The sequence below is a fragment of the Callithrix jacchus genome, chromosome 14 (genome assembly GCF_049354715.1).
Source record: "Callithrix jacchus isolate 240 chromosome 14, calJac240_pri, whole genome shotgun sequence".
Taxonomy (NCBI): Eukaryota; Metazoa; Chordata; class Mammalia; order Primates; family Cebidae; genus Callithrix; species Callithrix jacchus.
In genome coordinates, this window is record NC_133515.1 from 114,731,914 (window position 1) to 114,755,135 (window position 23,222).

Consider the following 23,222-nt stretch of genomic DNA (forward strand, 5'->3'; position numbering starts at 1 on the left):
TCAATATTATTAAAATTGCCATACTGCATAAAGCAACTTATAGATTCAATACTGTTTCTATTACACTACCAATGACACTGTTCACAAAATTAGAAAACAAAATGATTTTAAGATTCATATGGAACCAAGAAAGACCCCAAATAGCCAAGGCAATCCTAAGCAAAAAGGACAAAGCTGGAGGCGTCAGGCTACCTGACTTCAAACTGTACTACAAAGCTACAGTAATGAAAACAGCATGGTAGTGATACAAAAACAGACACATAGACCAATGAACAGAATAGAGAGCCCAGAAATAATGCCACACACTTACAATAGTCTGATCTTTGACAAAGTCAACAAATATAAGCAATGGGGTAAGAACTCCTTATTCAATAAATGGCGATAGAATAACTGGCTAGCCATATGCAGAAGACTGAAACAGGACCCCTTCCCTACACCATACACAAAAAATCAATTCAAGATGGATTAAAGACTTGAATGTTGTTAAGAGAAAAACTTCAGCCAAATTAAATTTTAAAGAGTTTAGTTGAGCAACAGATGCTTTGTGAATCAAGGAGCTCCCAGAATCACAGCAGAATCAGAGATTCCAGGGATACCTCGTGGTCAGAACAAATTTATAGACAAAAAAAAAAAAAAAAAAAAGGAAGTGATGTACAGAAATCAGAAATGAAGTACAGAAACAACTGGATGAGTTACAGCTCATCATTCGCCTTATTTGAACAGTTTGAACACTCTGGAATTGGCCAAGACTGAGCTACTGTTACAGATGCTTACTCGTAAATTAGGTTCTCAATTTTATCTACATATTAAGTTAGGTTGCAGTTCATCTACAGGGGCTCAAATATAGAAGAATGGAGTCCTTCTTGTGTCATATTTAGCCTGCTTTAACAATGTAAAACCTAAAACCATAAAAACTCTGGAAGATAACCTACGAAATTCCATTGTAGACATAATCACTGACAAAGATTTTATGATAAAGATGCCAAAAGCAGTTACAACAGAAACAAGAATTGACAAATGGGACCTACTAAAACTAAAGAGCTTCTGAACAGCAAAAGAAACTATCAACAGAGAAAACACAACCTACAGAACAGAAGAAAATACCAACAAAGGCCTAATATCCAGAATCTATAAGAAACTTAAATTAACAAACAAAAAACAACTCCATTAGAAAGTGGGCAAAGGACACAGACAAAAGATTTTAATGGACACTTTTCAAGGTATAGACATAAGTACAGAGAAAAGTGTTCAACAACATTAGTCATCTGAGAAATTAAATTAAATCCACAATGACAGGCCACTTTATACACACTAAAATAACTAAAATTTTAAAAACTGGACATTGCAAGTTTTGGGAGCATATGGAATAACCAGAACCCTTATAAACTTCTGGTGGACCCCTAAGATGTACAATCACTTTAGAGGACTCTTTGGTGGCTCCTTACATCGTTAAATACACATTTACCACATGAACTGGCAATTCCTATCTTACGTAATTACAAAAGAGAAATAAAACATTTTTTCACAAAAGGAATATTTTTATAGCAGTCTTATTTGTAATAGTCAAAAGCTGGAAGCAACCCAATTGTCCATCAACAGTGACCAGAAGGACAAAGTTTGCTATGTCCACACATTAGAATACCAGTTGGCAGTCAAAAAGGAAGAGCTTTTGATCTATGCAGCAATGTGTATGAGTCTCAGTATTTTTGTGGTGCGTAAAATCAGCTAGACAGAAAAGAACACACACTGATGACTTTATGTGAAGTTCCGACACAGACAAAATTCATGCACAGGGACAGAAATCATCAGATTGGCGCCAACCTGTGGCAGGGACTGGGCATAGGAGTGGCCACTGCAGAAGGCATGGATGGAGTGGTCAGGCGTGGTCTGTACCTCTCTCTGTCCATGCCCACTGAGCTATGCCTGTAATGCAGGTAGATTTCATTTTGTAAATTGTATCTCATGAAGTTCATCTGAAGGGTCTACACCCAGAGCCAGTATTTTAACTATTCCGAAATAACATTGAGTAAAATGATGCAAAGGGTGAAACTACACTGATGTTGTGACGCCACTTGTTTTTAAAAGGGGAAGAGCTGCACACATGGGTCATGCACTCTTAATATTTCTTGTATAATGTATCTGGAAATATCTTCCTCTACCATTGATGATTCTTGGGATGGATTTTTTTTCCTGGTTTGGATCTTGCTAATACTCCTGCGTTGAGCCACAAAGAACTGATAATGACATCTTTTAAAGAAATTAGAACTCCAAAATGACCCTAAATCAGTTTTCACTTTATAAAATTTTATTTTATTTTGAGACAGGGCCTCGCCCTGTTACCTAGGCTGGAGTGGAGGGTCCAGTCATAACTCACTGCAGCCTTGAACTCCCAAGTTCAAGCAATCCCCCTGCCTCAGCCTCCTGGGTAGCAAGGACTTAAGGTGCACAGCACCATGCCTGGCTGATTCTTTTAATCTTTTTATTGGGAGAGAAGGAGTCTCACTATGTTGCCCAGGCTGGTCTCAAACTCCTGGCCTCAAGTGATCTTACTCCCTTGGCCTCCCAAAGTGCTGCGCATGCCCAGCCAGTTTTCACTTTTAAAATAAATTACATCTTTCAAACATACCAGGCACCAAAATATATCACATTTTATTAGAAATATTTATATTTGGCTAAATAAAAGAAGGGGATTTTTTTCCCCTATGCTCTTTGATCATTTGATCTGTTGAAAGTGTAAACCATGAGTTTACACTTGAGAGATGACATGGGTCTCAGTCAATTTTAAGAGTTTATTTTGTCAAGGTTAAGGACGGCCCATGACACAGCCTTAGGAGGTCCTGACAACGTGCTCAAGGCGGTCTGGGTATAGTTTGGATTTACACATTTAAGGGAGACCTGAGACATCAATCAATACCTGTAAGATTGGTTTCGTCCAGAAAGGCGGAACAAGCAGCTGCATTCTTCTGAGTTTCTGATTAGCCTTTCCCTGAGTACGATGTACAGGAATGTCACTTATGCCTTAGTCTGGTTTAGTGAAACCACAGGGCAAAGGGAACACTCAGATATGCATTTGTCTCCGTGAACAGAGGGGTGAGTCTGAGTTCTGTTTTCCTTTTGTCCACAAGGGACTTCCTTGTGGGCAAATTGTGAGGAGGTGTGTGGCTTCATACCTTTGCAGCCATCTTATTGAGGAATAAAATGGGAGGCAGGTTTGCCTGGCAGAGTTCCCAGCTGGACTCTTCCCTTGGCTTGTGATTTTGGGGTCCTGAGATTTAATTTCCCTTGACAAAAGCAAGCTTCCTTTAGGATACTTTATCTACATTCTGCCAACGACCAAGGCGAAACAGTGGAAACGAACGCCTTCCACCTTCCAGGTCCTGAGGTCCCGCAGTTACCATGTGCGTCTTAACTGTAGACCCTGAGACAAGAGCTCCTCAGCCTCAGGGCTCTCCTGGGCCTGCACCGACGTCACTCAGATTCTTTGCTCTGCTGATCCCTGGTCCCTTCTCTGATGCACTTCAGAGCTGGAAGGATTGTGTGAGCTCGTTATGCCAAACCCTCCAACGAGTGTGTGAATGTCCAGGCCACGTGAAAATGTCGTGTCATTGAAGTGCAGGTGTCATTACCTGTAGATTCAATGCCTGCGTCTCCTGGAGTTTTGCTAATAGGAAAGTCTACAGGCAGCCGTTCCAACATTTCTGACAAGAATAACAAAATATATTAAATCTTATACTACATATTATGGTTACAAAATATATTTACTTTAAAATTTTAATTGTTATTTTAAATTAGTATTAAAGTGTGTTGATTGCAGGAAGAGGATGCATCATGGGGAGGTTTGGCCAGGTTTTGTTTAAGGTCCTTTAGGGTCCCAGGATTTTATAACTTGTGAGATTCTGAGAGTTTAGAGTTTCCCACTCTCAACATGGATCTGATTCATTTGAAGAAAGAGGGATGATATCGTCAGTGGGGGTTCACAGTTCATTTTTTTGTAGGCCATGCTGTGTTGATGCTTCACTGAGTTGCCGAAAGTGGGTCCCGATCCAGACCCCAGGAGGGAGTTCTTGGACCTCACTCACGCTGGAAAGAACTTGGGGCGAGTCCATAGCGTGAAGTGAACGCAAGTTTATCAGCAGGAAAGTAAAGGAAGGAAGAAGGGTGCTCCGTAGGCGGAGCGCGGCCTGGGCTGCTTGAGTAAGGACACTTAGAGCTGTTTGTCAATTACATGCTAAACAAGGGGTGGATTATTCGTGAGTTTTCTGGAAAAGGGATGGGCAATTCCCGGAACTTAGGGTTCCCCCCCTTTTCAGACTATACAGGGTAACTTCCTGACGTTGCCGTGGCATTCGTAAGCCGTCATGGCACTGGTGGGAGTGTCTGTTAGCAAGCTAACGCCTTAGAATTAATGTTAAATGAGCAGTGAGGACGACCCCCTTGCCACGCTGATTTCGGTGGGTTTGGCCGCCGGCTCCTTCGCCAGATGCTGTTTTATCAGCAACGTCTTCCTGACCTGTATCTTGTGTGGACCTCGCATCTCAGCCTGTGACTCCTGGGAGTGCAGTCCCGTGGGTCTCAGCCTTGTTTCGCCCAGCTCCCATTCAAGATGGAGTCCCTCTGGTTTGAACACCTCTGACAGCTGTATATGAGAAAAATGAAATGACAATAAATGTCTCACTTCTATTTAGTAGAGTTTTTCATTAAAATACCTTTTTCTCATCTTTCAGTGAATAACCCTATACCTTCCAATTTGAAATCAGAAGCGAAAAAGGCTGCCAAAATATTAAGAGAATTCACAGAAATAACTTCCAGAAATGGACCTGATAAGATCATTCCTGGTAGGTAAATAGGATGAGTGCTGTTTGTGTCTAAATGTTTTTTTCCTAAGTTGTTTTTTGCCTTCTTCGACACTCCATTTCAGGCAGAAGCCTCCATCAGTGCCAACAGGTGGTTTCACCAGCGTCTTTCTCATGGCTGATCCAGGGATGCTCTGGAAACAGGTGGTTCCACCAGTGTCTTTCTCATGGCTGATCCAGGGATGCTCTGGAAACAGGTGGTTCCACCAGCGTCTTTCTCATGGCTGATCCAGGGATGCTCTGGAAACAGGTGGTTTCACCAGCATCTTTCTCTTGGCTGACCCAGGGTTGCTCTGGAAACAGGTGGTTCCACCAGCATCTTTCTCTTGGCTGATCCAGGGATGCTCTGGAAACAGGTGGTTCCACCAATGTCTTTCTCATGGCTGATCCAGGGATGCTCTGGAAACAGGTGGTTCCACCAGTGTCTTTCTCATGGCTGATCCAGGGATGCTCTGGAAACAGGTGGTTCCACCAGCATCTTTCTCTTGGCTGATCCAGGGATGCTCTGGAAACAGGTGGTTCCACCAGTGTCTTTCTCATGGCTGACCCAGGGATGCTCTGGAAACAGGTGGTTCCACCAGCATCTTTCTCTTGGCTGACCCAGGGTTGCTCTGGAAACCACGACCTCTTCATCACCACTTCCGGTTCCTTCCAGGGGTGTTCACAGCACAACTCATTTCATGCAAAGGAGATCCAAATGCCAAGTCACTTTGGCAATGTTACAGACCAGCCTCCCTCATAATCACAGCACATGACTCAGCTCTGTTTGGAAACTTTGTTATTGATATCATAATCTTAATAGTGATATAATAATGATGTTAATTACTGTTGCATTCCTGCCACTTCTCCCATCATGAGGAAATAGTCCTCACAGAGCCTTGTTACTCCAGGTGCAAGGGGTCTGGACACGGCCAGCTGCAGATCAGGCAAACCAGCCAGACCTCTTTCCTCCCTGTGTCTCCCTTTTACATAGGCTTTTCCTCCTGCTTCCCACCCCGGGGTTCCAGCGCCCTGAGCACCACATGTTCCTGCTCCACTTCAGCTCTCTGCAGCCTCGCCTGTCCTTTGCATCGCGTGCTAAGAACTCTGCAAGCTAACCTCGCAAACTCACCAGCTAATCTCATACATAAATTTTAATTTTGTGTTTTCTCCTTGCACATGAGACATTTACATTCTCGAGTGGTTTAAGAAGACATTAATCAGTGATTCCCAACACAGATGTGCATCGGTACCCCTAGGCCATAGAAACAGAATTCTTAAACTGCACTGCAAACCTGCGGAATCAGACTTTTAGTGTAGTGTGTCGAGGAATGCGTGTTTGACATGTGGTTTTTTTGTGTAATTCTTATGACTAGTCATTCTCTGACTAGTGACCACATAAGCTCTGGTCCGGGTGGCGTCTTTGAAAACCATGGCCTGTTCATCACCACTTCTAGTTATTTCCAGAGGGTGTTCACGGCATACTTGTCTCATCCCAGTCGGTCTGGACAGTGTTACAGACCAGCCTCCCGCTTAGTTAATCACAGTGCATGACTCTGAGTCCTGAATTAAAGAGCTAAGTTTAATTTTTCTAAGCCAGATATCTGAAGTTATTTAATAGAGCTTTAAATAATGTTTTAAAAATTTGTTACTGTTTTAATAATGTGAATCATGACGTTAATCATTGTTGCACTGGCCCAGTGACTTCTCCGGTCTGGAGAAAACAGTGCTTGGTAGAGCCTTGCCACTCCAGGTGCAGTCTGAACCTGCACCTTGGCAGACCCTGGGAGCTCCTGAGCAATGTGCTCAGACGTCACAGATCTGTCTGCATTGCTCACACGGCCCCAGCGAGGCACACACACAGGAGTTTCAGAAGCGCTGCTTTACAGCTGAAAGAAAACTCAACAAGACAAAGTAAGATTTTCAGTATCCGTACTCTAAAGGAGTCACTCTCAGTGGGTGAAGCTCGGAAAATGACATTCTGTTTGCGTGGTAGCGTGAGTAAGAGATTGCCCGAGGTGTGGGTGTGGCAGTGAGGAGAGTGCCACAGCCAGCAGAGATACAGGCTCACTTCTCTCACCTGGGAGTCTACATTAAAACAGAGATGCTGCATCACAGGATAATCAGCTGCATCTACAAAGCACTTAAACAAGACACCTGGACACCTTAGACTTCCTAGACTCCCACACAGTAATAGTGGGACACTTCAACATCAATATTAGATAGATCGATGAGACAGAAAATTAATAAGGATATCCAAGACTTGAACTCAGATCCAGAACAAATAAACATTTATAGAACTCTCCACCAGAACAAATAAACATTTATAGAACTCTCCACCTTAAAAAAAAAAAAAAAAGCAAGACACCTAGGTCTTTAGACCTCCCAGTGGTGTGTCTGGCCTCCTCTAATGCTAGGGTTCTGAGTTAAGTGAAGCTTAGTTTAGCAATTAAATCTATAATCGTGACATTCTATGTTATAAATCAAAAGCGAACTGGCAGATTATTTAGGGATTATTAGTATTTCAGCTCCCTGAATCTGAGTGGAAATCTATACAAATATAATTGACATGTGGAATATATTCATTTTAAAACCTGCTTTTGCTAATATCTAATTCTCAATAGGAGCAATAGCAACTCTACAATGTTGAAAACAGAATGTGAGGAAGACATTCTGCCAACAGGTGGCTGTAAATATAAACCTGCACGATGTATAATACAGCTTTCAGTCTTGTTACAGTGTAGTTCTAACCTTTTAAAATAGAAAAGGAAAGTACACTTAGGAGCCAGCCATCCAGGATGCAACCTTGTTCTCCATAACTTTCTAAGAACAGCTCCGCACATGTTCTGCCTGCGGACTTCATGGTCTTGGATCCGTTACTTCCAAGGGTCTGTTCTTAATGTAAATCTTGAAATGGTGGCATAATTACCTGAGAATTTTAGTGTTCTCCCGGGGCATCTGCAAAGCCTTTGCTCTGTGTGCCAGAGCACCATGTCTGGCTTCACTTTCTTGGCAGAATATTTGATACAAATAATAATAAACTAAACTAGCTTAAAGTCATATGCTAGGCTCCCCTCGTTAGTTTGAAAGAGGTATTATTGTGTTGTAGGTTCACAGAGTAGTGTGGCACTACATTCAGTGGATACATATAGTAATAACCCTCATTTACGTAATGAACGTCTCTGAAATGTGACTAAGCCAATATTTTTAAATTGAACATATTATAAGTATACTAGGAGTTAAGTGGTACTTGAATGCTCTAACAGATCATTTTATAATGTTAAAAATGTTTCAACATTGAAAAAGTTTTTTTCTGTTTTTGAATCCAAATGTATATATTTATACAAGGTTAATTTAGTTAGATGGCTTTAAGATCAAAGTTCTAATTCATGTGGCTTTTTGGTAATTTTTAAAGTTTTTCCTTAATACTGTATGGATCTTAATTTCTTTGAAAATAGTAACTTTTATCTTTTACATTGTATACTATATTCTAAATTAATTGAAATTGCCAAAATATTTGCCCTGCTAATAGATAACAGTAAAATCTCTTTCAAATATCTAATTTATCTAATTTATTTATCAAATAATTTGTCTAATAAATTTGATATTTGAAAGATATTTTATTGATGTCTATTAGCAGGGCAAATACTTTGCAGGATTTGGGGCTATTTAAGATGTTGTGTTTAGCGCCGCAGAAATAGCAAACACAGAAACATGCGTGGGAATAGAGAGGCTTGTGCCCGGCTGTTCAGTGAGTGACCTTTGTTCATTGCCCCTGTGTGCCCTGAACTCCTAGGGAGAGCCCCTGCGCGCTGACTCGGGGTAACACGCCCGTCTATCCCGGCACCCAGATAAAAATGCTGACCTTCCCACTGTTTTCCACGTTAACAGCTCACGTAATTGCGAAGGCGAAAGGCCTTGCGATTCTGTCTGTGATCAAAGCCGGGTTCCTGGTGACCGCCCGAGGAGGCAGTGGGATCGTGCTGGCGCGCCTTCCGGACGGAGGTAAGTGGGCATCTATCTGTTCACGGGAGTGGAGAATCCTCGTTCTTTCTTCCGTCTGCTTCCAGGATGAACACGTTGCAGAGCGAGTGGGGCAGGTTCCCTGCACAGCAGCAGAAACTTACCTAATGGGGGCTTCTTGACCGAGCGCGGGTTCGGTGTCGGGAACAAGGGCGGGAACCGGCCCTTCTGTCCCTCTCTGTCCTCAGAATATTAGACAAGTCTGGGCAGTGGACCCGATTTTGTTTTGCATGCGTTTTGTAATTCTTCCACGGAGCAAATATTTAAACACGGCAGTATATGCATTTCTTTTGTTTAATATGAATTCTTATCCCTCAACTTCATGGTATGGCTGCTTTCTTTTTTTTTTTTTTTTATGGAAATTGATATGAAAATAAGGGGCCACGTGTGAACTTCTTTGTTTCTGTGGTGGTTTATAGAAACCGTGACATTTGAAGAATTTTCCCCAAGGCAGAATTGTATCAAGAGCCAGGATAATCTAGTTTTACTTTCTGGGGTGAAATCTACTACTTGATTCTTTAGAGATGAAATCAAAATATTTGTTATGAATCCCAAGTACCAACATTTATAGTAATATTTAAAGTGGACATAGGTGTGTCAAAACCAAAAAAATGCTTTTTATACCAGTTTAACACTTGCTGTTCAGTGGACACATTTTTCTACCAGTAGCAGTTTTTTAAGCATAGATAACTTTATTATATTTTGAGAGAGCATGGGACACTTAGAATAAATATAGAATATACATGTTTGTGAAACACAGCCTTTAAATATCAGTCACCAGGATTCGCCATTTCTTTTTTCTTTTTTTTTTTTTTTTTTTTGAGACAGAATTTCACTGTTGTTACCCAGGCTGGAGTGCAATGGCGCGATCTCGGCTCACCGCAACCTCCACCTCCTGGGTTCAGGCAATTCTCCTGCCTCAGCCTCCCGAGTAGTTGGGATTACAGGCACGCGCCACCATGCCCAGCTAATTTTTTGTATTTTTAGTAGAGAGGGGGTTTCACCTTGTTGACTAGGATGGTCTCGATCTCCTGACCTCGTGATCCACCCGCCTCGGCCTCCCAAAGTGCTGGGATTATAAGCGTGAGCCACTGTGCCCGGCCAGGATTCACCATTTCTTACCAAGGTTGCCCCACAGTCAACAAGAATCTCTTCCTTAATATGGGGGTCCATTTTCATAGCTGTGTGTAGCTTTGAAAATAGGAAGAACACAATTATCTTTTTTCAAGCATTATCCAAATTTCCATGAGCAGACTTCTCGGCAGTAAAACCGAACGAAATAGAGGCTCATTTCAAGGGGTCCCATTGTCAGATGGGACTCAAAGTCTACGAGAAAGTCCCCAGTGTCTCAGGTCCCCAGCTGTTCCATTGACCGGATAACTTCCTGACCAGAGGGAGGGACAGTCAACACCAAGCCCTGGGCTCCTCTCAGAGCCCAGCCGACCTTCCTACTGGTTTCAAAACCTGCAATTCTCTTCCTTCGTCCTGAGCTGCAGCTGCTGACTCTGCTGAGAGTAATTTTAAAACTGTCCAAATAAGGCACAACACGTTCCCCCAGGATCCTGGCCAAGACCAGGCATCTTAACACAGGGACAGTTCCTGACATAGGGAATGAAAAATAACTTAGGGTTTATCAGACACGAATTTCTGTAACCCAAACTTCTCTAAGCCTGGATAGGATAGTGCTGGAAGTTCCAGCGATGTTCCATTATCTAGCATGCATGGCAGCAAGTTTTCAGAAAGTGATTTGGCCAGACTGTCCCCCCACCAGAAGGAAAATACATTTTTCTAGACTTGTTTAACTGTTTCTATATCAAGAAAAATAAGCATATAGTAATCCTAAAATGTGCCATATCATGGCAAACGGAATTACTGTACTTAGTTTCTAAATGTGATTTATCTCGTTAGAATTTTAATAACCTTGAATTTGTTGTGCTTAAGCATTAGAGGTGTTAAAACCGTTTTGCCTTCAGAAATTTACAATGGAAACAACAATCATGTTACTGTTAGATCATAAACTATTGAATCCTTCTGATCACTTAAATCTATGACAAAATTCTGGCTGAAGACTAGAGCTACAGCTAAGTTGCTTTATCAAAATATTGACAGTTGAGGATACCAAGTGCTTATGTATGGTTAATGGTTAGAGAACCAGTGGTTGGTTTGGTATTAAGCATGTTGGTAGAGAGAGATTAGAGGAGGTGGGCTAGTGACGCGGTGAGACTCAGAATGAATATCTAATCCTTTTCAAATATTTTTAACTGTTTAAAAATTACATGTTCTTTTTGAAGAACACTGTAAAATAGTGGGAAATACCGAATCTCACTATTTTAAATAGAAACAGTCTTTAGAGTTTAGCATTTTTCCTTCCTGTATTTACATGTGGAGGTGTGTTAATGTTGGGGTAACTTTTCTGTCTGTCTGTTTTTATTAGCATGGTCTGCACCCTCAGCCATTGGGATAGCTGGCCTTGGTGGGGGATTTGAAATAGGAATTGAGGTAAGTAAGTGGATTGTGTATATCCACACAACTGCCATAGCCACTGAAGACTCCCAGGTGCCACCTGTGAAAACAGAGGTTTCCTAGTGTTCTGTTACCAGTGACACCTAGGAAAATTGCTTCCTTTATTTTCTTGATGAATGTCTAAATGAAGCTATCTGATGGTTCCCATTTTCTTTCCTTTTCTTTCACCAGGAGTGGGATTTCTCTCATTCACCATTTTATCTGCTTCTGCCTCATGCACATCTGTATAACAGGCACATCTCATCCCCTGGCCAACTGTCCTTGGCAGTTTATGGACTGCTCATGGCAAAGCCACCATCCTCCTTCACTGGGCATTGAAATAACGTGGGCAGTGCATCATCATTTGTGGCGAAATCCAGTTTGTAACATAGGATATTCAAATGCCTTCCAGTTCTTTAAGTAAAGAAGAGCTTCACGTTACTCGAGTGTGTAATGTTGCTCCTGATTCTGGCATCTGTGGGACGGAGTGGACATTGCCCGCCAGGAGGTCTCCTTCTCGGCCATCCTCTCAGGGCCGATGCTCATCTCCAATCCGTTGTTTTATTTTTAAGGGACTGGAAATCAAACCTCCGGGTACGCTCAACTCATTTTCTTCTCAAATTTCAATTTCTTCCTGAGCTACCCTGTGTAAATGTGCTCTGTTGTCATGGTTTTAAATTCCCTCAGCCTTTTTAGGAGGAAGTACTTCTAACTCTTCTCTCATCTTTATTTAATCTTCTTTACTCACTGCTGTATAAATCTCTAGTATAAAAGGAATACATTTTAGTTTTGCTTATCATGACGGCATTTTTGTACTATATGCAACCAAATCATAGCTTTCCAAAATATTGCCCTCTGGTGGAAAGTGCGTTTTCATCAGGGATTGTGGCTTTCTCCCCTTCCTTCTCCCCTCTCTCCTTCCCCTCTCCCCACCCTCACCCAGTCTCCCCTCCTTCCCCCCTCACCCCACCCCCACCCAGTCTCCCCTCCTTCCCTGCTCTCTCCCCACCCCCATCCAGTCTCCCCTCCTTCCCCCCTCTCTCCCCACCCCCACCCAGTCTCCTCTCCTTCCCCTCTCCCCAACCCCACCCAGTCTCCCCTCCTTCCCCCCCGTCTCCCCACCCCCATCCAGTCTCCTCTCCTTCCCCCCTCTCTCCCCACCCCCACCCAGTCTCCTCTCCTTCCCCTCTCCCCAACCCCACCCAGTCTCCCCTCCTTCCCCCCCGTCTCCCCAACCCCACCCAGCCTCCCCTCCTTCCCCCCCTCACCCCACCCCCACCCAGTCTCCCCTCCTTCCCCCCTCTCTCCCCACCCCCACCCAGTCTCCTCTCCTTTCCCCTCTCCCCACCCCCACCCAGTCTCCCCTCCTTCCCTCCTCTCTCCCCACTCCCACCCAGTCTCCTCTCCTTTCCCCTCTCTGTACCCCACCCAGTCTCCCCTCCTTCCCCCCTCTCCCCACCCCCACTCAGTCTCCTCTCCTTTCCCCTCTCTGTACCCCACCTGGTCTCCCCTCCTTCCCCCCTCTCTCCCCACTCCCACCCAGTCTCCTCTCCTTCCCCTCTCTCCAACCCCACCCAGTCTCCTCTCCTTCCCCCCTCTCTCCCCACTCCCACCCAGTCTCCTCTCCTTTCCCCTCTCTGTACCCCACCCAGTCTCCCATCCTTCCCCCCTCTCTCCCCACTCCCACCCAGTCTCCTCTCCTTTCCCCTCTCCGTACCCCACCCAGTCTCCCCTCCTTCCCTCCTCTCTCCCCACTCCCACCCAGTCTCCTCTCCTTTCCCCTCTCTGTACCCCACCTGGTCTCCCCTCCTTCCCCCCTCTCTCCCCACTCCCACCCAGTCTCCTCTCCTTTCCCCTCTCTGTACCCCACCCAGTCTCCCCTCCTTCCCCTCTCTCCCCACTCCCACCCAGTCTCCTCTCCTTTCCCCTCTCTGTACCCCACCTGGTCTCCCCTCCTTCCCCCCTCTCTCCCCACTCCCACCCAGTCTCCTCTCCTTTCCCCTCTCTGTACCCCACCCAGTCTCCCCTCCTTCCCTCCTCTCTCCCCACTCCCACCCAGTCTCCCCTCCTTCCCCCCTCTCCCCACTCCCACTCAGTCTCCTCTCCTTTCCCCTCTCTGTACCCCACCCAGTCTCCCCTCCTTCCCCTCTCTCCCCACTCCCACCCAGTCTCCTCTCCTTTCCCCTCTCCCCACCCCCACCCAGTCCCCGGGCCCTCCTTCTAGAAAGGCCTTTTTCTCTCAGCAGATCCTGCCACTAAACTGCTGGCTGTGCTGAGTCACCACCCTTCTCACCACCCTCTGGCTCCTTGTGAGGCTGGGGCATGCTGTGAGCATCTCGGGGGCATGCCTTGAATATTTATTTCAAAAATGATGAGCGACTCAGTCATGAACTCTGTATTAAATTTCAGTATAATAAATACCAAAATTGAGAGTTTCCATGGTAATTCTTTGAAAAGGTTGGACTTTTAGCCATAGGGCCCATTAGTCTAAAACAAGTGCAAGTAAAACATAATCGCAACATCCTGTAAATGACATGGAAGACTTTAAATAGCATTTGATAGACCGATACACCGTTTTGGTGTTTTTTTTGACACAGAGTTTTGCTCTTGTTGCTTAGGCTGGAGTGCAATGGCGTGATCTCGGCTTATCGCAACCTCTGCCTCCTGGGTTCAAGTGATTCTCCTGCCTCAGCTCCCAAGTAGCTGGGATTACAGGCACGCACCACCATGCTGGCTAATTTTGTATTTTTAGTAGAGATGGTGTTTCACCATGTTGGTCAGGCTGGTCTCGAACTCCTGACTTAATCTCTTTTGCATGCCATGCAACCTTGGCAAATTATTGAGCTGCTGATGGCTGCAATATCTTTATCTGGAAAATAGGTGTAATAATAGTGGCACACACTCAGGCAGACTCATGTTTAAAACCTGCCTCATTATATAGTTACTGACATTTTTTAATCATATTAATGCTCTGAAGTTGACATTTTCATATGAGTGACAGAAAAATCCTATTACTACCAAATGAGACTATACTTGAAAGGCCCTAAGAGAGTTCCTGATACATGTATGTTCCTTAATAATGTTTAATTTGAATCATTTTATGATATAAAATACACTCAAGATCTGTAGGACAAACTGAATCTACCAGCTCGCTGACCCACACAGGATGCTTCAACTTGACTCTTGCCAAGCGTTCCTTTTGTTTTACGTATGGACAACTTCTGAGATTGTGGTGCTGAATGGCACAGAACTATTAAGCTTTTCTTATGCAAAGTTAAGCATTTTCGCCGATGAGTGTATAACCCGTATCTTATATGTATTTTTATGTAACAAATTTGTCTTTCATAATGCGTGACACGTACACACTCAGAAAACAAATTTTCTCCCATGACCTTGTAGCTACACTGGTTGTGATGTTCTCCTTCTGCCTGGCACATCGTGATACAGTTAACACATCATGATAGGCACAGCTATGAGAGGCAGCTAAAGGAAAAAAAAAAAACATCTTTTGATTTTTTTTTCTGATCTCTCTTTAGTTCTTGCGAAATAAGAACTAGATAATCCTGTGTTTTTTGGTGATACTGCCAATTAATCTGAGAACCAGGTCAAGAGCTCCGCAGACAGCCTGGGAGCCTGTGAGCAGCAATGGCCCTTGGTTTATTTCCACAGCTTACAAGAAGGAGCAAGACAGACGTCCCGCAGGGATCTGGAACTGTTGAACAAAAGAGAGTAGTGGAGTTCACACCTAAATATTTTTAATTCTGAGCCCAAACGCTTAGCGCCGTGCTGGCACTCTTTCAACTTCCCAGGTGCCCTCGACACGTGTATCTGACTCTCCCAATAGTTCCATGAGGTGTAGGTCCCAGTAAGCAAATTTTAAACACACAGACCCCAAGGCTGGTTAAAATACCCCAAGGTGCACAGCTATTGAGAAGAGAAGCTGAGGTGGATGCTGGTTCTCCACACCCGGGGCTGCCCTGGCCCATGCTGCCTCTCATTTGATGGGCCGTGTTATTTTTTAGTTCTAACCTTGGGCTTCCCCACTACAGTGATGAATTAGAGAAACAAATCCTTTCTCCATGTTGACATGCCTTGAGCATTCCGTTGAGTCTCATTGTAGTTTCTGCTTTTATTTAGAGAAAAATTAAGTCAGTCGGGCACAGTGGCTCACACCTGTAATCCAGCACTTTGGGAGGCTAAGGCTGGTGGATCTCCTGGGATCAGGAGTTCGAGACCAGCCTGGCCAACATAGTGAAACCCATCTCTACTAAAAATACAAAAATTAGCCAGGCGTGGTGGTGGGTGCCTTCAATCCCATCTACTCGGGAGGCTGAAGTGGGAGAATCACTTGAAACTGGGAGGCGGAGGTTGCAGTGAGCTGGGATCACAGCACTGCACTCCAGCCTGGGCAAAAAGAGCAAAACTCCATCTCAAAATAAAAAGAAAAAGAAAAATTAAGTCGTGGAAGTAGAAAACTACTTTGCTTTCTGATATGTTGAGCTTCTGTGACCTACAGTGAAGTGGCCCACGTTCAGCTTCCTAGCAGGGGGACACCCCTTGCCAGGAGGGGCCTGCAGAAAGCCTCCCAGGGCCTTCAGCCCCATAGACTCTGCTGCTGTGCTCTTTGGGCTTGGCTTTTATGAAGTGTTTAGTTTCATGAGATCAGAGAGCATGCTGGATCCCTTCCTCCAACCTTTGATTTGTTAGCACTGACAGTTTAGGTAACCCCACTAAACCTTAGAATCACCGCCTACATGGCCAGCTTGTTTGGAAGATTAAAGGACATGATGCAGGTAAAGTTCACAGTATACACATGGCACACAGTAAATGCTCGCTTCAGTCTGCCATAATTACAGTAAAGCTCACAGTATACACTTGGCACACAGTAAATACACTGCAGTCTGCCGTAATTACGGTAAAGCTCACAGTATACACGTGGCACACAGTAAATGCTCGCTGCAGTCTGCTGTAATTACGGTAAAGCTCACAGTATACACTTGGCACACAGTAAATGCTCACTGCAGTCTGCTGTAATTACCTGTGGCAATGTACGCTTTATGATTCATCAGCTCAAAATAAAAGTAGGACTCTTGTTTGACATTCTTTGCTGTCTATACTGATATTTTGCTACCTTGCATATGGTATAGTTGAGTTTTAGTCAAGATAAATTTTAAATGATATTTCATCTTGACTATTTTTACATCAGTGGGTTTCTACGTTTTAGGTATCAGACTTGGTGATAATTCTGAATTATGACCGTGCTGTAGAAGCTTTTGCGAAAGGCGGAAATCTAACCCTCGGCGGGAACTTGACTGTGGCTGTCGGGCCCTTGGGAAGGTGAGTTCTTTGAATAGATGTTAGACAGTAAAGATTTAACAACTGCATATTTTATTTTACATTAATAGGAAACTTGAGTTAAAATGAGCAGATTTTTGCATCCCCAGATTTATGCTGCCCAGAAGATTCAAGGTCATCACAAACAGGAAATTCACAAAACACAGCCAGTGAGATAAGCTAGAAAATCTGAAACCAGAACACACAAGAAGAATGAAATGTTTTAGAGATATAGGCCATTGTGTCTGTCAGACTTGAACATAAAATCCACCTTAAGCTTTGAGGGAGCCAAAGGCAAGTCAGATTTTGTGATAAAGTTCAGCTTCAATTGGAAAGAAAAAGCTATTTTTCAAAGTAAATTATAAAAATTGGAAATGGATGTTTCTTTGAGCCACGTTTATAGTACTTAAAGTGTATTTTTCTTCTCTATTAATGAAGTGCTAGTCTTGGATTAATTGTGCAATATCCACACTATTTATAGAAGTTATACAGTAAAATTAGCTAAAAATGTTTGTGAGTTCCATGAAAATAAGCAATGCAAAAAGACTCCAAATTCTTTAGCACTCTTGAGATGTATTTTCCAGTTTTAAGAGAGGAAGATCCAGTTGGAAAATATCAGATTTGCAAATTTTTAAAAATATATTTACACATTCTGCACTGTATTCTTTTGCAACACAGTTCTATACCCTCATGGCCTTCTGTGATACCTTTATATATGTTCTTCCCCCGGCCTGCTTTTCCTCTAGACCATGTTATAACATCTAATTTAGGCCTACAGTAAGTAAAACATAGAAACGGCTGAAGAAGGCACCGAAGGAGGTAATCAGTTTGCGCTGGAAGCCTGCTATTGAAATGGACTTCAGGCTCAGAGCTGCTATTGAAATGGTTGTCTTCAGGCTCAGAGCTGCCCACCGCTTTGTGATGCAAAATCTTGTGCTTTGCAGGAACCTGGAAGGAAACGTGGCCCTGAGAAGCTCAGCCGCTGTCTTCACCTACTGCAAGTCCAGAGGACTCTTTGCAGGCGTGTCTTTAGAAGGGAGCTGTTTGATCGAAAGGAAAGAAACTAATAGAAAGTCAGTTCAAGTTAAAGCGATTTTAATGTAAAGTGTGATGAGAAAATAATACTTCAAAAGTGAATATAATTTGCAGGGTACATTTATATATTCTTTTTACAATGTGATTTTAAGTGTATATCTTACATTTAAAAATCAAATATAAAAATAATCTATGCTCTAGAAAATGCAGAAGACACACAAAAAATAAAACAAATAAAAACATTCTATCCCTTAAAAGACCAACACAATTCACATTTTCCTTTACTGCCTTCCAACATTTTCCTCCGCATAATTTGTTTGTTTTGCCATATATGATGTAATCACCATGTATATTCAGTTGTAAATACTGTTTTCCCACTTTGCATTTTAAGATTAAGAAACACAAGCAGAAGTTACTCATGCTCTCAGTTGGAAGCACCGATTTCAGTGATTTTCAGAGGTCTCTGGACGGCACTCCTGGCTCAGTCAGTGTTCCGCGCTGTGTGTCACCTTTGTCTTTTCTCCATATCGAATAGAGACCAGTTTAAAACACAGTTTGATTTTTAAAAAATAGAATCTGGAAGTATCCTAGGCGGTAAAGGGAAAATTCTACTTTAAACTGGCATCCGGCTAATTTTCCCAAAGATGCAAATTAAGTGGCTCTTACAAATTGCCACTAAAATATGTGACAGAGATAGCTAAGTCCGACAATGGGACTTCTTCCGGAACCTGCAGAAGTTCCACTAATTGCCAGCCTGATCAGGCCACACCGCTGCTGCTGGCTGTTCACATTCCCCACGTGCGGCAGACAGACCCCCCACTATCAGAGACAAAGCTTCCAGTGTTTACCCCACGAGTCACTCAGGAATTCAGCAGCACTATTTGATAAAGCTAAATATAAACCACAAGGGGTAGGAAATAGGAAGGACGGGGAAAAGCAAGGTTTGCAGAACTATTCATCTTAGAAAATCAAAAGTGAAGTATTAATTCCTGGTTTTATTAATTTGAGAAAAGTGTAACAGAAGAATGCTTTTAGAAACTGCTGGTTCTAGGCCGTTGGCAGGCCTTCCCACCGAAGTTCAAGTGAACCCTGGACAAACTAAAACAAATATGTTGCTTAATGAACTGCAGGGCCTCTAGGCATGTAAGGCAAATGTTTATTTAATCTCGATAAATATTTTAAGGAAATTACAAAGCCACAGTTATAGGCACGATTTTTAAAGAAACTTAAAAAGTAAAAACCTGTAACAGTGTTTGTGCTTGTGTGTATATTTTTACGTGTTTATATATGAATATGTGTGTATTATATATGTGCAAGTGTAAGTATTCATATGATAATGTGGATATGCTTTATATTAATAAAGGGTACATATAAGGATATTTATGGTAGTGGATATGCTTTATATTAATAAAGGGTATATATAAGGATATTTATGGTAGTGGATATGCTTTATATTAATAAAGGGTACATATAAGGATATTTATGGTAGTGACCTGTAGAGGTGCACTTTGGGGTTAATTTAAGACCTGAACATGGGATATTGCTTCCAGTTAGTGTTTAAGAAGTAGTCTGTGTGAACTGCTATATATGAATGATTATATACACTCACCATGTATGTGTGCACATGCTGTGCTTAACTCTAGAAAAGATTTGTGTAGATTAAAAATGCTTTTAATTTTGTCTTTCCTATTAGATTTTATTGTCAAGATATCCGAGCATCTGAAATTTTATTTGGAGACACACCACGGCCTGCTCAAGCCGAAGATCTTTATGAAATTCTTGATTCCTTTACTGAAAAGTATGAAAATGAAGGACAACGAACCAATTTGAGAAAAGCGGCAAGGCAGCAGAGGAAGTCTTCTGTACTGTTTGGTTTTACGTTTCACTCCGTATTCTCAGAAATCTCTTTCTGTGGAAAATTCTGTCCTTGATATCAGGTTCCTAAGAACCGACTAAGCCTCCTTCATAGTTCACTTACTTAAAGTTCTTGTGAAAATGTCATGCTACCTTGACATTTCCTCACACAAATTTCGGGGAAAAACATAATTCGTCTTCTGTGATTGTATTTCTCCAAGAATGAAACTTTGCTGTATCAATCATACAAATAATATTTGGGAGGCTGAGGCAGGTGGATCACTTGAGATCAGCCTGGTCAACATAGGGAAACCCAGTCTCTACCATAAAAACATTAGCTGGGAGTGGTGGCGCATGCCAAAAATCTCAGCTACTCAGGAGGCTGAGGCAGGAGGATCGCTTGAGCCCATGAGGCTGCACTGAGCCAAGATCATGCCACTGCACTCAGCCTGGTCAACAGAGCAACACCTTGTCTCAATAATAATAATAATATGAATATGAATATGAATAATAGTTGTGGATACTGACACCTTTGTACATTAGGTCTTGAGGCACCAAGGGATTTGCATACCTTGTTCATCAGGTTCCACAGCACCTTTCTGAGTTGGTTTGATGCCTGTTTCATAGAACGAAAATGAAGCCCTGGAGTTTGTCTGCCACTGCCTCTGCCAGTCACTTGCTGAGCCAGTTACTATGACACCGTCCCTGCAGCTCACTCAGACCTTGCACAGTTGGTCAGAGGTGCCGGGGGGGCGGTTAGCTTCAGGCATGAGAAGAGCACACCCTGTCCACATCCAAGTCTTGTCATCCAGTTGAATTACATGGAGTCTGGAGGGTGCATGTGAAAAATTATGTGTATTTATTTTTTGTTTCTCCCAGGCAAAAGAATTACCTCCAAAGCCATCGTCAAGACCACAGCAGTCATCTGCACCGGCCCAGCTGAACTCTGGCTCGCAAAGTAAATTTTTTGTTGCAATTCAAATACAATTGTAATTAAGTAATTATTAAATGTTAGTGTTAAGAAATCAAGGTGCATCGTTAAACTTTAGAGACAAATAGAAGAACTAAGGAATTTAAGAGAGTAAAGTAAGTGCTTAGCCTCTTCTAAATGCATAAGACAAATTCTCATTGCTGTAATTTGTGAACGCTTCTGTTCCTATTCATGATACTTTCCTAAATCTACAAAGATATTTATCTTTAAAGGTTTTTTTTATTTATTTTCTTTGCCATTTCCTCCAAAATCCATTGTCCTCCTGATTTGAAATGAGAACAAGATAAGCCTATTTATAACTCCGAATATCAGTTTTGACATATATTCTTTGGAGCTCAGGATTTCATAAGACGGTTTTCAAACTAGATGAAATTTATACAGCACCAGGTTTTGGTCTTTTTCTTTCTGTCATTCATTCGTGTGAATCACTCTTGTGTTTCTGCTCCTCGTATATAGAGGTTACCAGTACAGAGGAGTATACTGAAGTAGGGGACTTGCGTGTGGTGATTGACGGTCATACAAGAGTCATTGTGCTATGACTTTGGGTGCACAAAGGTGACTTTGACTTAGAACTTGCCTCTGGAGAACTTGCGGAACAGGAGGAGAGAGGTTACGTGTAGGAACATAACTGCTCTCAGTGGAAGAAGGAGTGCGATGAGTTTTGTGGGAGTCAATGGTGAAGCTCTGCAAGAAGGCAGGACGTGCATCCTCTGCCTCCTCCTTACTTTGCTGTATTTGTTTTCTCCAGTGTTGAGCCCAAGTTCCTCACATGATTCTTGGCGGTGCCTTTGCCTGGTCTAAGTTCACCCTCCCAGGAAGATGCTCAGGAACCAGGCTTGTTCTTCATTCCCCACCTGCCCCCTCACCTGCGTCTGTCCCCTGTTCTTTTGGGATGAGGGGTGGTCCACTGCTGATTCACGTTCAGATGATTGATTTACTGAGATTCATATTTCCAGTGACTAATGAGATGTGAACACTGAATTTATATTTATTTTAGATCTGAGTGATTATATAAAATTTGACCCATATGTATGTTTTAATATAAAATGTCCTCACTGAGAATGGATACCTGCATATGCATATATAATATCCTCTCATGTATAAAAATCCCAGTCCTCTTAGCCTCAAGTCGTTGTCAGTGTGGATTTAAAAATGACTTTACCTGAAGGAATTCCTTTCAGTTAACAGTTGAAAAGCTGCAAAGGTTGTTACTGCCGTATACCCCTTTGAGCGAGCTTTTTCTTTTTCTTTTTCTTTTTTTTTTTTTTTGAGACTGAGTTTCGCTCTTGTTACCCAGGCTGGAGTGCAATGGCAGGATCTCGGCTCACCGCAACCTCCGCCTCCTGGGTTCAGGCAATTCTCCTGCCTCAGCCTCCCAAGTAGCTGGGATTACAGGCACGTGCCACCATACCCAGCTAATTTTTTGCATTTTTAGTAGAGACGTGGTTTCAGCATGTTGACCAGGATGGTTTCGATCTCTTGACCTCATGATCCACCTGCCTTGGCCTCCCAAAGTGCTGGGATTATAGGCGTGAGCCACTGCGCCCGGCTGAGCGAGCTTTCTAAACACAGGGTTCTTGCCTATGCCCGCTTCTGGGTCTTTCCCACAGGGACTTGTGTGACTCATGTCTTCCCCAAACCCTTTCCTGGGGAGACGGGCGGTGCCCTCCCCACTTCGCACAGACACAGCGGTGTCCCTGCTGGTGCACAGGGCAGCCTGGTTACATGGCTGCAGACCCAGCCTCACCCGACACACCGTGAACACTCCTTCGCCCTTCACTGTTTGCGTCCCACCCTTCGCGTCTAGGCCACGGCGTCCGCAGGACACCGTCACTTCTCACGTGCCGTAGCTCTCAAGCTATGAACATCAGTTTTTAATTTAGCAAACCAAAAGTTTAAAACTAGTGTGGACTTTTAACCTTTTATTTTAAATCTGACCTTTTCTTAAGGTCCTTAAGATAGATACACACACATATAATGTTACATACATGCACCTATGTTCATATGGATGGTCTGTGATGCAGTGTTTTTCCCATTTCACCTATATTTTAATTTACAAGATACCCTCTTCTATCCTGATTTCAAGAAACCCGTGTTCATGACATAAAGTGTGAACTTTTATGCTTCCTCTCCATCCTGGTGTAGTCCTACACACAGCATGTATGAACATACACGTAAACATGGACAGAATATTTTATTTTGTCTCATAAATATGCTATCATCTTATATGTGCTTTACTGTATCTTCTTATATTTAATATGTTATTTGTTATTTTGTTTGGCTCAACAATTCCACATATAAATCCCTAAGTCAACTGGTATAGCTCTAATTATTTCTTTTTAATAATTATTTAATATTCCATGTCACAGATGTACAAGTTTACTCAGTCACTCTCCTATTGATGGATATTAACTTTATTTCAGATTTTTTCCATGCCAAACAGTGCCACAATTGATACACTTTCAAATTAATATTTATATACACTGGCAGTTTTGTTTTTTTTTGAGATAGTTGACAGGAGTGGATATTATAGGTCAAAGAATATATTTTTAAAGTTTTAACATATTTAGCAGATTACTTTTCAAAAGTTTTTACTAAGAGTCTCATCAACCATTTCCCACCATAACACTCACCACCATATGCGTTCCCCA

At 42.7% G+C, this 23,222-nt stretch overlaps 1 protein-coding gene across 9 annotated transcripts in view; it reads left to right on the plus strand.

Moving 5' to 3' along the window:
- Positions 1–23,222, plus strand: part of SH3YL1 (SH3 and SYLF domain containing 1) — a 46,322-nt gene that overhangs the window by 14,105 nt on the left and 8,995 nt on the right. For 3 of the 9 annotated variants that reach the window (XM_035273368.3, XM_035273369.3, XM_078348534.1), the window contains exons 2-9: positions 3,996–4,194; positions 4,725–4,835; positions 8,724–8,837; positions 11,290–11,354; positions 16,582–16,694; positions 17,636–17,764; positions 19,420–19,588; positions 20,460–20,538. In XM_035273368.3, the coding sequence (XP_035129259.3) occupies position 4,194; positions 4,725–4,835; positions 8,724–8,837; positions 11,290–11,354; positions 16,582–16,694; positions 17,636–17,764; positions 19,420–19,588; positions 20,460–20,538 (781 nt within the window). In that variant the 5' untranslated portion in view covers positions 3,996–4,193. Of the gene's footprint in view, positions 1–3,995; positions 4,195–4,344; positions 4,452–4,724; positions 4,836–8,713; positions 8,838–11,289; positions 11,355–11,549; positions 11,952–16,581; positions 16,695–17,635; positions 17,765–19,419; positions 19,589–20,459; positions 20,539–23,222 lie in introns of those variants that run through there. The other 6 variants (XM_002758066.7, XM_008981224.5, XM_078348536.1 and 3 more) reach the window with 4 other exon arrangements.